Genomic DNA, 16,403 nt, shown 5'->3' with positions numbered 1-16,403 from the left:
CATGAGGTCAAGAGATCAAGACCATCCTGGCCAACCTGGTGAAACCTCTTCTCTACTGAAAATACAAAAATTAGCTGGGTGTAGTGGCTCGCGCCTGTAGTCCCAACTACTCGGGAGGCTGAGGCAGGAGAATTGTTTGAACCCGGGAAGCGGAGGTTGTAGTAAGCCAAGTTTGCACCACTGTATCCCATCCAGCCTGGAGACAGAGCAAGACTCCATCTCAAAAAAAAAAAAAAAAAAAAAAGTTATTTTTCCAAGTTACAATTGTAATAGTGATATTTGGCCATCTCTTGGGTTACCTGATTTTTAAACTACAGCTGAACTTAAAAAGCACTGGAGTGCAGACCGTGTATTATACCAATCATTTTGCCTATACCGATTCTTTATTCACTTAACAACTCTTAGATCAGTATGAATATTAATTTATTATGACAATATACAACAGTCTTACCTTTTGAGAGACAGGCAATAATGTGTAAATTATGAGCTCATGGTTTTTGAGTTTAGTATGTACTGTTTATTGTGTTTCTGAAAACTTACTCATCACTTCTGATAACTGTTTATGTATCCCTGGCAGCTACTCTCCCCACTTCTAATTTTCTGCTTCTAATCTGCTGTTACTTTAAAATCAAGTAATCTAATTTGTTGAAGTTGTATTAAATAAGAGGTTCTAGGATTTTAAATTCTACTAAAGGCTTAAACATCACGTATTTAATTGAGAGAGAATAAATTGTCACATTATCAACTGAATTCTGGACAATGTTAACTATTTACGACGAGAGTTCCAGATAATGCAAGAATAATCCAGGAAAGTATTGGTATTAGTTTTAATTTATTCTATATGCATGAAGATTTTCCTCTGTGATATGCAGATATCTAATCACATGATGATATTTTAAGCACTATTTCAAGATTTTACTTTTAAATAATGTAGGAATCATTAATAACACTAATAAATAGCTTGGAAGTATTAATGGAATAAATTGAAGAACTGCTTTGCAGTAATTTTGAATGTTTTACTATCTTTATTCAATCGTCCACTAACTTCTTAACAAAAATTACAATCCAGCATCTTATTGTTAGGCTTATTTAGAGTACCCTAAAAGCAGCATTATGCTCCTAAGGATCTAAACAAAGTAGGTGAGCAAATATTGGAAAGGTAGTTTATGATAAAGAAAATAAACTTGAAAGATGAGTTTTGAAAAAAGATGGGTAGATGGATAGATCAATCTCCATGGCCAAAGCCAGTAATCTTGAACTCTTATTCAGTGATCCAGGTGGAAATTTCCTTGCCTGCCCAAAACATGTACAGTAGTCCCTCCTTATCTGTGGGGGATACCTTCAAGATCCCCAGTGAATACCTGAAACTGCAGAGTACCAAACCTGATTGCTGTCCAGTATAATGCCTTTCCATCTTAACTAAGCACTTAGGCACTGTGGCCATTAACTTTTGCAGTTTGAGGTATCACAGCAAAACCTAGTGTGAATTTCTTCTTCCTTCTTCGTAATTTCATGGATATAAGATTCATTCTTTCTTTAGAACTCAGACACCTCAGCATACGATTTTTTTTCTGTTGTTGAGAACTTTCACCTTTTCACTTAATGGAAGCACTTTACAGCCTCTCTTTGACATATCTGAATTACCAGCACCACTGCTTTTGTGCTTTGAGACCATTCATAATGGCAAAATAAGGGTGATGCAAACACAAGCACTTCAATACTGTGACAGTTGATCTCATAACTGAGATGGCTACTAAGTAACTAATGGGTGGGTAGCATACACAGCATGGATACACTGGACAAAGGGGAGATTCATGTCCCAGGAGGGACAGAGCGGCACAGCAAGAGATGTCATCACTACTCAGAACAGCACACAATTTAAAATTTAAGAGTTGTTTATTTCTGGAATTTTCCATTTAATATTTTCAGACCACTGTTGACTCCAAGTAACTGAACAATGGAAAGCAAAATGTCCGACAAGTGGGGCTACTCTATTTAATTGGAATAAGAAACTTTATCTAAAAGGGAGGAAATTGAAATATCTCATTAGAATAACTTTTTAAAGTTGATACTACCATATATTATTGGATGTTATTTGATGTGTAAAGTTTTTTGGTTTTTAAAAAATAAACACTGACTTACCTAGTACTATTTTGAACGTATAATAATAAGCAAAGATTGCTTTGGCTGTCTTCCAGCTTGTGGAGAGACTCCAGAGCAAATTCGAGCACCAAGTGGCATAATTACAAGCCCAGGCTGGCCTTCTGAATATCCTGCAAAAATCAACTGTAGCTGGTTCATAAGGGCAAACCCAGGCGAAATCATTACTATAAGGTAATTCTACCTTTCTGTATTACTACATAATTTATTATAAAACATAAATTCCATTTTCATTTATTATTACTTAACATGCAGTAATATAAAAAGAAGTCTTTTCAGGAGATGTGATAAAGAACAGCTATTGGTGTCATCTTAAGAGTAAGAATAACAGTCCATCTGGTATGTGTTTTGACTATTTTCTAAGGGTGGTAATGTATTTGCATTGAATCATCTATAGTCTTCTAAGCTGCTTTTTAACAAAAGATACACATTAGCAAAATAGCCTATTAGGGTCAAGACTAATCTTTGGCAGTGGAACAAATAAACAAAACTCAATAATTCACTTGGATATCGAGCCCTTAACCTTTGTCTCATTAGTAGAGCCTTCTACCTAAGTAAGTTAAAACACGATTGTCATGCGTGTCTGTATATGTGTATATATGTATAAAACTTGAAACAAGCTGATAATGGAGAGTTACTATATCTAGAAAAATCTTTTTTTATAACTTCGAAACAAAAGAGCATTTGTTAAGAATACAAATGAAAGGCTTTCTTAAGGGAAATAACCATAAGTTTAAGATTCTAAGAATAAATGTGACATATAAATAAGGAAGGTTAAGATTAAATTTGAAAACATTTAGCAAATTACTTGCAGAAAAAAACAGTACAGGAATAAGATTGTAAAGAATATATTTAGTAGAACTAGATATTGCTTGCTTAGGAAAATTCTATCAAGGCCATTAGGAAAAAAATGTTACCTACGGCGAGGGAAAAAATAGTGTGCCTGAATGAAGAACTGCAGTTGGAACAAAACACAAATAAGAATGTCATTTCCATCACAGAGACAGTGTAGCACAAAGGCACCTTCAACGTGCTTTCGTGTGTAACATTGTATGGGTAGGAGGCATAGAATTTTAGATTTAGAAGAGACTTTGGAGATCATAAACTCAAATTCCTTCATTTTACAATTTTAAAATAAGACTTATACATTTAGCCTACTTTCTCATCTTTTTTCATCTTCCTTTTTTGTATATATTAACTAATGAGGAAACCAGTCTCCTGAGAAGCATGACTGTCATCTATCTCCTTTTTTTGGTGGAAACCATAAACAAGGGCAATAGTTTGTTTTCCTTTTATTTTTCTGTACCCTACATTACCTCTTCTGGAACCCTGGAGCTTGGCACGTACAAAAGCTGTTATTCTCCTCCTCCAGGCAGTGTTTTTCTCTTGCCTGATTGAGTGGTAGAATGCACCATTAAGGTTATCTCTCTGTAACAGTGTCAGTGTTGAAATGTAAATAATATACCTATTTTCTGTTACTTGTTGTATGACTATGTGTTTGCAAAATAACATTTTTACCACATATTGGGAGTTTGTTAGCATAAAACTAGAATTTATAGAGACCTTCACCTTGTAACCTAAAAATTAAACTTACAGCTTATAGTTCAGTTTTGTAAAACTTGAAAATCTTACCAGCACAGAAGAGATTACGTTGAAATACTGCCATCTGGTTTTGATAATGTATTGGATCCTTGAGATTTCGTGAAGTAAAATACACTGAAAACCAAGCACAATACTAAAATGCAGAATAAAATTGAAGTGAGCCCTACAGCTAAAGGAGAATTTCCTCAATTCTGGAAGGGAGCAGTGAATTTGGATGTATACAGACCAGAAGGTGATTTTAGTAATTGTTCAAATTCTTTACTGAAGTCATTATCATGTTACTACCATAACTTTAAAAAGATGACATACATGCATATACACAAAGACAAGTTTTACATATGATTAGCAATGTATAATCTTAAATGATTCAAAAGAATCATATGCGTAATTAAACGTAGCTCTTTTAGACATACAAATGAGTCAGTATTCGGAAATATTAAATTACCAAGTTAACAAGTCAAAAGAAAAAGTATATGATTATCTAGTGTACCTAGATGCTTTAAAGCATCTTGGTAAAAAAGAAAATCAGCCTTCATTCCTGAATTTAACATAAAAATTTTAAATTCTTAGTAAAATGGAATTAGAAACATGATTTTTTAGATCTGGATAGAAGAGGGAAACTAAAGTTATGGAGTAAAAACAAACAATATTGAGAGCTATCTGTATAAAACTTGCTTAAGATGGTGAAATAAAGGCATTTTTACTTCATTCCTCTCCCTTGGAACCCACTACAATCAACAAAGGCCACCTTATCCATGGGGAAGAGAGGATTGAATACCAGCACCCTTCTTGAAGCCAAGGACTAGGGACAGGCAATTTTGCTCCAGACAGGAGGCTGAAAAATCTTCCACCAACCACAGCCTGAATTTATATGGGGCTGAGAGCTTAGAGAGCTGAAAGGGCATAACCTAACAAACATGAATAACTATGTTACCTGCTGACTCCATGACAGGATCTTTAATACTCTGAACCATCATTTAAGACTTATTCTGGAATATAGACCCAAGCAGGGGAACATAAAGGAAGAGAGGGTTAAAAAAGAGAGAGAAAACCAAAAAACTTCCATAAAATAAACCTGTAAACCGAAATTCCAGAATGTGTGAAAAAATTGAATGCTGAGAAAAACAGCCAAGCAAAATTAAGTTGGAACTCAGATTTACTCCAAACGCTTTAAGATGTATTCTGTCAGGGATTATTTCTCAACTTTCTTTATGCCACGAACACCTAATAGTCTGGTAAAACCTATGTATTATTTCCCAGATTAATATGTTTAAATTCATTTTTAAAAATACATAGCATTACAAAGGGAACCAATTATATTAAAGGACAGCTATCAGATATTTTGTAATATTTGTAATGTAGTAATATATGCTTATTTATTAACACATTAACAAAATCAAGTGATGGTTAATTTCAAAGAAAAATATGTAAGTGTAAATAGTATTTTTAGATACCTGTAAAAACTGAAATGTAACATAAAAATATCTCTAATTTTGAATAGTGGTGGAGTGGCCGGTGCTATAAATACTGTCATGGTTTGTTGTTCATAAGTGAAGGAAATGCTAAATTTTAATAAAAGGTTAGTGAAAATAAAGGTGTAAATTGTTTCCAACCAATTTGTGATTTTTGAGGGGACAGGAGAAACATTGAATACTCTTACTTGGCCTTTATTAGAAGAAAAGTGTGTTTTAGCATTTCAATTAAAGTATCAAAAGGTAGCCACTGATTAAAAATAGAAGTAATATTGAGCAGTTAATAGAGGAAAAGCAACTTTAAAAATATATTCAAAAAAAGGCTAGATGTGATGGCTCACACCTGTAATCCCAGCACTTTGGGAGGCTGAGGAGGGCAGATCACTTGAGGTCAGGATCACTTTGAGACCAGCCTGGCCAACATAACGAAACCTCATCTCTACTCAAAATACAAAAATTAGCTGGGCATGGTGGCAGACACGTGTAATCCTAGCTACTCAGGAGGCTGAAGTATGAGAATTGCTTGAACCCGGGAGGTGGAGGTTACAGAGCCACAATCGTGCCACTGCACTCCAGTCTGGGTAACAGAGTGAAACCCTGTCTCAAAAAAAAAAAAAAGGAGGAAAAGAGGAAAATGAGAACTCTCTCCCAAGTAGAAAGTTTGTAACACACTTAAAACTAATAGAGAATGTCTAAAAACAAGGAGATGGGGTAGACGCTGTGGCTCGTGCCTGTAATACTAGCACTTTGGGAGGCCAAGGTAGGCTCAGGAATTTGAGACCGGCCTGGACAACGTGGTTGAAACCCTGTCTACAAAAAATACAAAAAACTAGCTGGGCATGATGGCGCATTGCCTGTGGTCCCAGCTACTCAGGAGGCTGAGGTGGGAGGATCACCTGAGCACAGGAGGTTGAGGCTGCAGTGAGCCATGAATGTACCACTGCACTGCAGCCCGGGTGGAAGAGTGAGACCTTGTCTCAAAAATAAACAAAAACATAACAAGGAGATAGAAAAGGTTAGCTTTGGAGCTACTCATCAAGAGAAAGCTAGTCTAGGAAGATTAACATCCATTGTGATTGAGCTTAAGGCACAAAATACTGGTAACTATTAGGGTAATCTACCAGGAAAAAAAAAACAGCAGTAAATTTCATGTACCTAACTACATAGCCTGAAATACATGCAAAGCAAAATGTGGAGAATTGCCCAGCAAATTTGACCAATCCACAATTCCAGTGGGAGATTTTTAACACACTTTTAATACTTATTTCAACAGAAAATACACATTCTTTTCAAAAGCCTGTGGAACATTTATAAAAATTGATTATGTTTTAAATCACAAAGGAACTCAATACATTTCAAAGACTACATCATTCAGATTGTGTTTTGTTACCACAGTGCAATTAAAATAAAGGAAAAAAAATAAAACCTGTATGTTTAGAAATATATTCTTAAATAACTCCTGAATTAAAGAGGATATCACAATGGGACTAAATGGTTTTAAAATAACCATAGTGAAAGTAATACATATTAAAGCTGTTAGAATACATTGAAAGAATACTTAGGAAACTTTACTACTTGAATGCATTGATTTAAAAATTAGAAAATAAATAAGCTCAGCATTTAACTGAGGAAAGGAAAAGAATTACAGGGTAAATTTTAAAGTAGAAGTAAAGGCCAGGAAAATAATAAAATTCAATAAAACAAAAAGCTGACTTTCTGAAAAACTCAGGAAAATAGATAAAACTCAAAGCAAAACTGAAGAAAAAGAGAAGATAAAAAGAGCAAAAGTGTCTATAAACATAACATTTTTAATGTCATAAGAATATTATAAGCAGTTTTATTTAATACTTTTATACAAGTAGATTAATTGGATTATTTTTAAGAAAATTTATATTACTAAAATTGATTCAAGAAGAATTAGAAAGCTGAAGAATCAATAGCCATTGAAGAAGTTGAATCAGCATTCAAATTAAGACTCTAGAACTAGTTTTATAGGCAAGTTTTACCAAATGAATAGAAAAGGAATTTCCTTAACCTAGTAAAGGATGTCTGTTAAAAAATTTAAAAAAGCAAATTTAATGTCAAAGTTAATTTTAGCACCAAGGACCAAGACGAAAATGTGTGCTTTTACTGGTTATAGTAGAATTCTTAGTCAATGCAACAGTGCAATAGATAGAAATAGGTGATATTAAAAAAATGGCAAGGAAGAGAAAACTTTTATTTGCTAATTATATGTTTGTTTTAAGCAGTTTAAAGCAAACTTAAAGATCACAGATAGGAAAAAATGTCTTTAAATTGTATGAAAGTACTGTGTACAGAGCTTTGTAGTAATAAAATTTACTATCAACATAAAATCAATTTTCCAAGAAAATTTAAATGATCAAAAGTTTAAGAAACACTGATTAAACCAAAAAACATTATAAAATTGAAACTGTCTCCCTAACTTAATATATTCTAAATAGGCACAGAGCACAAATACATCAACAGTGCTTTTATTACAGAAATTATTATGAAGCATTTAAAAAACCAAAAAGTAATTTTACTTATTCATTTAAAAATCCTAAATGAATTAGCAAACTAAATCAAATAGGATATACATGAACAGATACTTATTATTTCTTATTCTAGACAATGTTTCTGCTTTCATGAATTTTTTTTTTTTTTTTTTTTTTTTTGAGAGACAGTGTCTCACTTTGTCACCCAGGCTGGAATGCAGTGGTGCCATCTCGGCTCACTGCAACCTCTGCCTCCCGGGTTCAAGCAATTCTCCTGCCTCAGCCTCCTGAGTAGCTGGGATTACAGGTGTGTAAAAACTAAAACTCTGAAATACTTAAAAAATAGTTGAACATCTTTGGGATCTTTGGAAACACCAAGGTATCTTAGAGAGGACACTAAATGTACTAAACATAAAGCAAAAATAAAAAATTAGACTTCATCAAGACTAAAATTAAAAACCACACCCAATTAATTTTTGAATTTTAGTAGAGATGGGGTTTCACCACGTTGGCCAGGTTGGTCTCAAACTTCTGACCTCAGGTGATCCACCCACCTCGGCCTCCCAGAGTGCTGAGATTACAGGCATGAGCCACCTCTCCCAGCCTTTGCCTTCATGAATCTTAAATGTTTAGTGGACTAAAAGTTTATTAAGGGATTCCCTAGTTTGAATGGGACTAGGCCTCCCATAAACAAGAGCTATAAAGTTTGGATAAAATATTTTAAAACCAACTATTTGAAGGATCTGGAGAGTCATAAGAAACTGGCAAAAACTGGAGAGTATTCCACCCCTGAAAGAAGGAACCACTCTTCGTGAGATAGGCTTGTTTCCTACCAGTTCTCTAAGATTCTTGCCAGTCCGTGCAACGTGGAGTGACTGGAACTCAAGCAGATCACCATGGTCTTGTTAGCTTGAGGGGTCAGGATGCAGTTGAGGCTGCAACAGTAACTGGAAATTAATTAATAAGGTAACTCCTGGAAAGGAGAGAACCGCAAACTGGAAAGTAACTGCATTTAAATTATTCTCAGATCCTTAGCTGACCCATGAATTGTGTGTGCATAAAGAAGACTCCGAGGAACCTGCTGGAAAGTAACAGCGGGAAGGCTGAAAAGACTATACGATTTCAGCTGCTGTGCACCACAGCAGAGGCAGCATGGGGAGTTTGAATCCTGTCCATCACAGGCGAGACCCAGTATAGGGCTTCATAAATAAATGCCTTGAGATTTTTAATGAAACTCTGTGTGTCATACTTTACAAGTAAAGACAGTGTCCTTAAACTAAGAATTCTCCCTGAGACTAAGGGCAAAGCAGAAACAAACTCGCTTTAAACAAAGTATAAAAAAACCAAACCTCCTCAAGTTCTTGGTCATCAGACTAATTTAACTGTGTGATAGAACAAAAATTAGTATCTTCTGTGTTCTAGATAAATGTAAGAAAAAAATCTCATTTTCTACTTGAAAACACACAAAAATTAATTTATATGAATCTCAGCTTTTTAGTTTTTACATTTATATAAATATAAAAATTTATATAAATGTAAAAACTAAAACTCTGAAATACTTAAAAAGTAGTTGAACATCGTTGAGATATTTGGAAACACCAGGATATCTTAGGACACTAAACGCACTAAACATAAAGCAAAAATAATAAATTAGACTTCATCAAGACTAAAATTTTAAACTTCTGCTCATTAAAAGGTTCCATTAAGAAACGAGACGGGCGGATCACGAGGTCAGGAGATCGAGACCATCCTGGCTAACAAGGTGAAACCCCGTCTCTACTAAAAAATACAAAAAACTAGCCGGGCGTGGTGGCGGGCGCCTGTAGTCCCAGCTACTCGGGAGGCTGAGGCAGGAGAATGGCATGAACCCGGGAGGCGGAGCTTGCAGTGAGCTGAGATCGGGCCACTGCACTCCAGCCTGGGCGACAAAGCGAGACTCCGTCTCAAAAAAAAAAAAAAAAAAAAAGGAAATGAAAAGACAAAACCATAGATTGGAAGAAAATATTAGCAATACACATATCTAACAAAGGACTTGAATCCTTTTTTTTTTTTTTGAGATAGAGTTTTGTTCTGTCACCCAGGCTGGGGTGCAGTGGTGTGATCTGAGCTCACTACAACCTCCGCCTCCCAGGTTCAAGCAATTCTCCTGCCTCAGCCTCCTGAGTAGCTGGGATTACAAGCCTGCACCACCACACTCAGCTAATTTTTGTATTTTCAGTAGAGAAGGAGTTTCACCATGTTGTTTGGCCAGGCTGGTCTCGAACTCCTGACCTCAAGTGATCTGCCCACCTCAGCCTCCCACAGTGCTGGGATTACAGGCATGAGCTACCATGCCCGGCCAAGAATATAAAAGGGATTTTTATAACTTTTTTTTTTTTAATGGGCAAAAGACATGAACAGATTCTTCACAGAAGATATAAAAATAGCCAACAATCACATGAAAAGATGTTCAGCAAATTTGTCTTCAGGGAAGTGTACATAAAACCACAATAAGAGATACCGCCCATCAGTGACTAAAATGAAAAAGACTGACCACGTTGACTGTTGGAAGGAAAGAGTGTGGATGTAGGTGGATATGACATGTCTTACATGACAGACATGCCCCCAAATAAGCTCATGTTTATAATATGTAGAGTTCTTAAATAAGAAATATTAATGAATAAAGGAGGCAATTTGAAAAACAAGGCAATTTGGAGTAAAAGAAATAGAAATAACCAGTAAATTGGAAAAGCATTTCAATCTCAGTAAATAAAGACATGCAAATTAGAAGTGACAAATCTCTTTTGTCGATCTAATTGGCAAAACATTTTAAAAAATAGAATATGTCATTTTGCTAAATGTGTGGGATATACAGTACAGACTTGGTAGAATTGTAAGTTCATATAAACATGTTTTGCCAGGGTGTGTCAGATTTAAAGAGGAATTATTCTTCTGACCTAGCAATACTAGTTCTAGAACAGTTTGTCCTAGAGAATTTATTGTTCTTGTGTGTAAGAGAGATATGTACATGTATAAGGAGGTTTTGTTTTGTTTTGAGACGGAGTCTCGCTCTGTCGCCCAGGCTGGTGTGCAGTGGCATGATCTCGGCTCACTGCAACCTCTGCCTCCCTGGTTCAAGAGATTCTCCTGCATCAGCCTCCTGAGTAGCCGGCACTACAGGCACACACCACCATGCGTGGCTAATTTTTGTACTTTTAGTAGACATGGGGTTTCACCATGGCCAGGCTAGTCTCAAACTCCTGACTTCGTGATCCGCCCACTTCAGCCTCCCAAAGTTCTAGGTTTACAGGTGTGAGCCACTGTGCCTGGCCAGGAGTTTTTAAAGCATAGTTCATAATAGTGCAAACCTGGAAACAATCAAATTGTCTATCAGCTTTTGTTAGTTATTCAGAATATTTGAAGAAGAAACATTCTGATATAATAATCCTTGGGTAATTAACTTTACTATCACTTAGTTATAAGGCAAAGGCAAGAAGATAAAGTCAGATCTTTACTTTTTGGTGAGACATGTTCAGATACTGTAAAACTGTATTTTGGTTTCTCTTTTTTTCATAACCAATGACTAATTTTCTATGTGCTTTTACTTATTTGATGTTTCTGACCTATACTTATGCCCACGTTTTATTAACTACAAGATAGTATTTGGCTATAAAGTGATTTATGTAAAAAAGTATTCCCAAACTCAGGGACTTTTCACCAAAAACATTTTTCATGTGTTCCTTTTTCAGTCTTTTACCTTGCTCAGATTTGTGCTAATTACTTTCCTAAGAATGTCAGCTGCAAACTTTTTATTAAGCAAGTATTAATCTAAGAGAAGGCTGAGTTTCTCTGTGTTTACTTCAGTTCATCAGATTGGGGAGAGGTGATTCTGGTTGGAACACAGAACAATTCAGGATGTTCTGAGTTAGAAGTGGTCTTTCCCAACCATACACACAGAGAAGAAAAAGAAAAGGTGCCACCTGTCACCTGTTTTTTTAACATTATTTTGAAACTGGCATTACTTGTGAAGAAGTATTTTTCTACAATCTGGAGAAGAAATACATATATGAGGAACATAGAATTAGTATTATTATTTGCTAATGATATGGTCGTATGCCTGGAAGACCCAGGAGAATCGGTCAATATATGGAAGCTTATAATAATATCCTCAGTTACATTGTAATATGATTTTTTTTTTCCAAAATTGCCTTTTTAATAGACATTTCTGATTTTTTTTTTCCCAGTTTTCAGGATTTTGATATTCAAGGATCCAGAAGGTGCAGTTTGGACTGGTTGACAATAGAAACATACAAGAATATTGAAAGTTACAGAGCTTGTGGTTCCACAATTCCACCTCCGTATATCTCTTCACAAGACCACATCTGGATTAGGTTTCATTCAGATGACAGCGTCTCTAGAAAGGGTTTCAGACTGGCATATTTTTCAGGTGTGTTTTTAAATAAGAAAGATTGAACTGAATTTTATGGTATTAACTGCTCTGTCACTTTGGAGCTAATCTTCTAAATAATGTTCATTTAATTAGGAGTAGGCTCTCGAGGCAGCTGAGATTGAGGATTAGAAGCTCAAGTCAGATGCCCTAAGGCTGGGTCTCCAAAAAGTGTTTTGTATAATTCTAACAAAATGATTAACTTCATATACTAAGGTTAATTTTCTTTTTAAACATCTTAAATACATTTATTCTAAGAATAGCCTTTTATCTCTCAAGTGGTTACTCATATCCAGAAAGTTAGTTCAGAATGTATTTTTGTGGTAATTATTGTTTTTATACCCCCAAAGAAAAGACCTAACAGATTTCACCTTCATAGTTTATAGTCTCAGAAAAAAAGACATCTTTTCTTAAAGTGTGTCTAAAAAGCATGACCAGATCATACAAATGCGAATAATTCAGAATTAGTCCTCTCTTTTAGATCAAAACGCAAAGATCTTCATGGAATAACAATAAGCATTTAACAAGTTGAATTGTTGAGTAAGTGTGCCAGTACTAATTTGTCATTAGAACCCAATCTGTTAAATCATTCTGTTTATAAAGACACGTACACACGTATGTTGATTGCAGCACTGTTCACAATAGCAAAGACATGGAGTCAACCCAAATGCCCATCAGTGATAGACTGAATAAAGAAAATGTTGGTACCTATACACCATGGAATACTATGCAGCCATAAAAAGGAATGAGATCATGTCCTTTGCAGGAAGCTGGATGGATGGATGAAACTGGAAGCCATTATCCTCAGCAAACTAACGCAGGAACAGAAAACCAAACACTGCATGTTTTCACTTATAAGTGGGACCTGAACAATGAGAACACATGGACACAGGCCCCACATTTATTGTGGCCTTTTGGGGAGGGCGGGATGGGAGGGAGAGCATTAGGGAAAAGAGCTAAATGCATACTGGGCTTAATACCTAGGTGATGGGTGCAGCACACCACCATGGCACATGTTTACCCATGTAACAAACCTGCACATCCTGCACATGTACCCTGGAACTTTAAAAAAATATATATATATATATATAAACCCAACCTGTTTTTTAAAACTCTTAGCACTTGGGCTTTATGAACATTTATTATAAAAACATTGCTCTTGCTGTTTTATGTCTTTTAAAGATTATAATTTTTCTCCTCTTTCCATCTCCCTTCTACTCACATCTTCACAGGGAAATCTGAGGAACCAAACTGTGCTTGTGATCAGTTTCGTTGTGGTAATGGAAAGTGTATACCAGAAGCCTGGAAGTGTAATAACATGGATGAATGTGGAGATAGCTCCGATGAAGAGATCTGTGCCAAAGAAGCTAATCCTCCAACTGCCACTGCTTTTCAACCCTGTGCTTACAACCAGTTCCAGTGTTTATCCCGTTTTACCAAAGTTTACACTTGCCTCCCCGAATCTTTAAAATGTGATGGGAACATTGACTGCCTTGACCTAGGAGATGAGATAGACTGTGATGTGCCAACGTGTGGGCAGTGGCTAAAATATTTTTATGGTACTTTTAATTCTCCCAATTACCCAGATTTTTATCCTCCTGGAAGCAATTGCACCTGGTTAATCGACACTGGTGATCACCGTAAAGTCATTTTACGCTTTACCGACTTTAAACTTGATGGTACTGGTTATGGTGATTATGTCAAAATATATGATGGATTAGAGGAGAATCCACACAAGCTTTTGCGTGTGTTGACAGCTTTTGATTCTCATGCACCTCTTACAGTTGTTTCTTCTTCTGGACAGATAAGGGTACATTTTTGTGCTGATAAAGTGAATGCTGCGAGGGGGTTTAACGCTACTTACCAAGTAGATGGGTTCTGTTTGCCATGGGAAATACCCTGTGGAGGCAACTGGGGGTGTTATACTGAGCAGCAGCGTTGTGATGGGTATTGGCATTGCCCAAATGGAAGGGATGAAATCAATTGTACCATGTGCCAGAAGGAAGAATTTCCGTGTTCCCGAAACGGTGTCTGTTATCCTCGTTCTGATCGCTGCAACTACCAGAATCATTGCCCAAATGGCTCAGATGAAAAAAACTGCTTTTTTTGCCAACCAGGAAATTTCCATTGTAAAAACAATCGTTGCGTGTTTGAAAGTTGGGTGTGTGATTCTCAAGATGACTGTGGTGATGGCAGCGATGAAGAGAATTGCCCAGTAATCGTGCCTACAAGAGTCATCACTGCTGCCGTCATAGGGAGCCTCATCTGTGGCCTGTTACTCGTCATTGCATTGGGATGTACTTGTAAGCTTTATTCTCTGAGAATGTTTGAAAGAAGGTCAGTATCAAGACAGAACTATAAGGTTATGCTCTCCACAATAAAACTGGGCCCAAATATTTGAAATGAGTACTTTGAGGATTAGCAATGTATTTTTGTTTTATATTAGTTTAGAAATGGATAAAGATTGTTGATGATGTATAAAATTAGTGTGAAAAGCCCAGGACTCAAAAGGCCAAACACATTACAAACTAAATATTTAGAGTTATGAGAAAAAGCAATCTATTTACCAGCTCCTGTTTTCAGATTAATCTGTTTTATAGGAACATCGTAAGCTGCAGCTCTCAGTTTTAGTGTTTTAACCTGTATTTTTCTAAATACTAATTCAAAAATTCCAGATATGTGATAACCTACTATGTTCAAAGCATACAGGTAAACAGAAAAATGAATAAGGCATAATATCACAAGCAGTTTACAGTTAGGAAGAAGGAATTGGGGCATGGAGTAAGATGACAAAAGTGTAATGCTGTAAAGAGCTATAAAACAAAATGGTATAAAGTCAAAAATACCTAATCTAATAACGGAGAGAGGTGGAAAGGCTTTAATTGGAGAGGTGCCACTTGAAATGTATAAGTAGAATATAGATAGGGGAAAAGGTGTTAAAGCAATAACCTGGGAAAATATATAGAAGTAGGAATGTCCAGCATTGCTCAAAAAGTAAGCACATGGTTCAGTTTATCTGGAGCCCAGGATGCCTATGAAGGGCTAATAGGAGGTACGATTGGAACACAAGACTATTGTCCTGTTGTAGAGTTAAGTGACAACAGCACTTCAGAGTTCTCAGTTTAGTAAGAAATGGTTAACTGTTAAAGGGTGACCTTCAGAGTGAGTAGTTTTCAGTATGATCCAGGGTAAATGGGACCTGAGAGAAGTTAATGGCAGAGATGTCCCTGTGGAGACAATGACCTTCAGTCCCAGGAGAATTACAAATAATAGATTTAACAAAGAACTTTTTACATAACAGATGGCTAATAGATGGCACACAGATGCACAGTATTGTAATAACCATTACTGCATCTTTTCTTTTTTTTCCTTTTTTTTGTTTGTTTGTTTGTTTTGAGACAGAGTCTTGCTCTGTCACCCAGGCTGGAGTGCAGTGGTGCGATCTCAGCTCATTGCACTCCGTCTCGCGGGTTCAAGCGATTCTCCTGCCTCAGCCTCCCAAGTAGCTGGGATTACAAGTGCCTGCCACCACGCCTGCCTAATCTTTTGTATTTTTAGTAGAGACGGGGTTTCACTCTGTTGACCAGGCTGGTCCCGAACTCCTGACTTCGTGATCCGCCTGCCTTGGCCTCCCAAAGTACTGGGATTACAGGCATGAGCCACCGCACCTGGCCTCTGCATCTTTTCTTTGGGCAAGTGTAAATGGCAAGAAAACTTTTTACCACATTGCAACAAAAGAGCACAATGAAGAGTCAGAGATACCAGCTGGGCGTGGTGGCTTCAACATATATTCAGTAAATACAGTGTTCTTAGGAGTTGTAAAATCTTGTATTATTTCTCCCTTTACCTTTTACAGGGATTTTCATTCATTAAAACGCGGTGATCCAGGCTTTTACTAGCTTAAAGCCCCATGAAGACAGACTGCTTGCTTCAGCTTTGTATTCCTAGAGTAGGGATAATACATATATTCAGTAAATGTTTGTCAAATGACTAAGCTTTAAAATGATCAAATATGCCAAGATTCAGATTGTTTTAATTACTGATAATGGAAATTTGTTCTTTTTCTTAGCTCCCCCTTTTAATCTTTTTTCTTTCCATCTACTCTCAAAGATCATTTGAAACACAGTTGTCAAGAGTGGAAGCAGAATTGTTAAGAAGAGAAGCTCCTCCCTCTTACGGACAATTGATTGCTCAGGGTTTAATTCCACCAGTTGAAGATTTTCCTGTTTGTTCACCTAATCAGGTATA

The 16,403-nt window shown here is 36.2% G+C and overlaps 1 protein-coding gene across 2 annotated transcripts in view; it reads left to right on the top strand.

Moving 5' to 3' along the window:
* Window positions 1-16,403, top strand: part of LRP12 (LDL receptor related protein 12) — a 97,071-nt gene that overhangs the window by 74,516 nt on the left and 6,152 nt on the right. For both annotated transcript variants that reach the window (XM_008001330.3, XM_008001329.3), the window contains 4 exons: window positions 2,199-2,334; window positions 11,953-12,155; window positions 13,388-14,492; window positions 16,266-16,398. In XM_008001330.3, coding sequence (XP_007999521.3) covers window positions 2,199-2,334; window positions 11,953-12,155; window positions 13,388-14,492; window positions 16,266-16,398 — 1,577 coding nt within the window. The remainder of the gene's footprint in view (window positions 1-2,198; window positions 2,335-11,952; window positions 12,156-13,387; window positions 14,493-16,265; window positions 16,399-16,403) is intronic.

The sequence above is a fragment of the Chlorocebus sabaeus genome, chromosome 8 (assembly GCF_047675955.1).
Source record: "Chlorocebus sabaeus isolate Y175 chromosome 8, mChlSab1.0.hap1, whole genome shotgun sequence".
In the NCBI taxonomy this organism is placed as follows: domain Eukaryota; kingdom Metazoa; phylum Chordata; class Mammalia; order Primates; family Cercopithecidae; genus Chlorocebus; species Chlorocebus sabaeus.
This window is presented reverse-complemented; position numbering and strand designations above follow the sequence as displayed.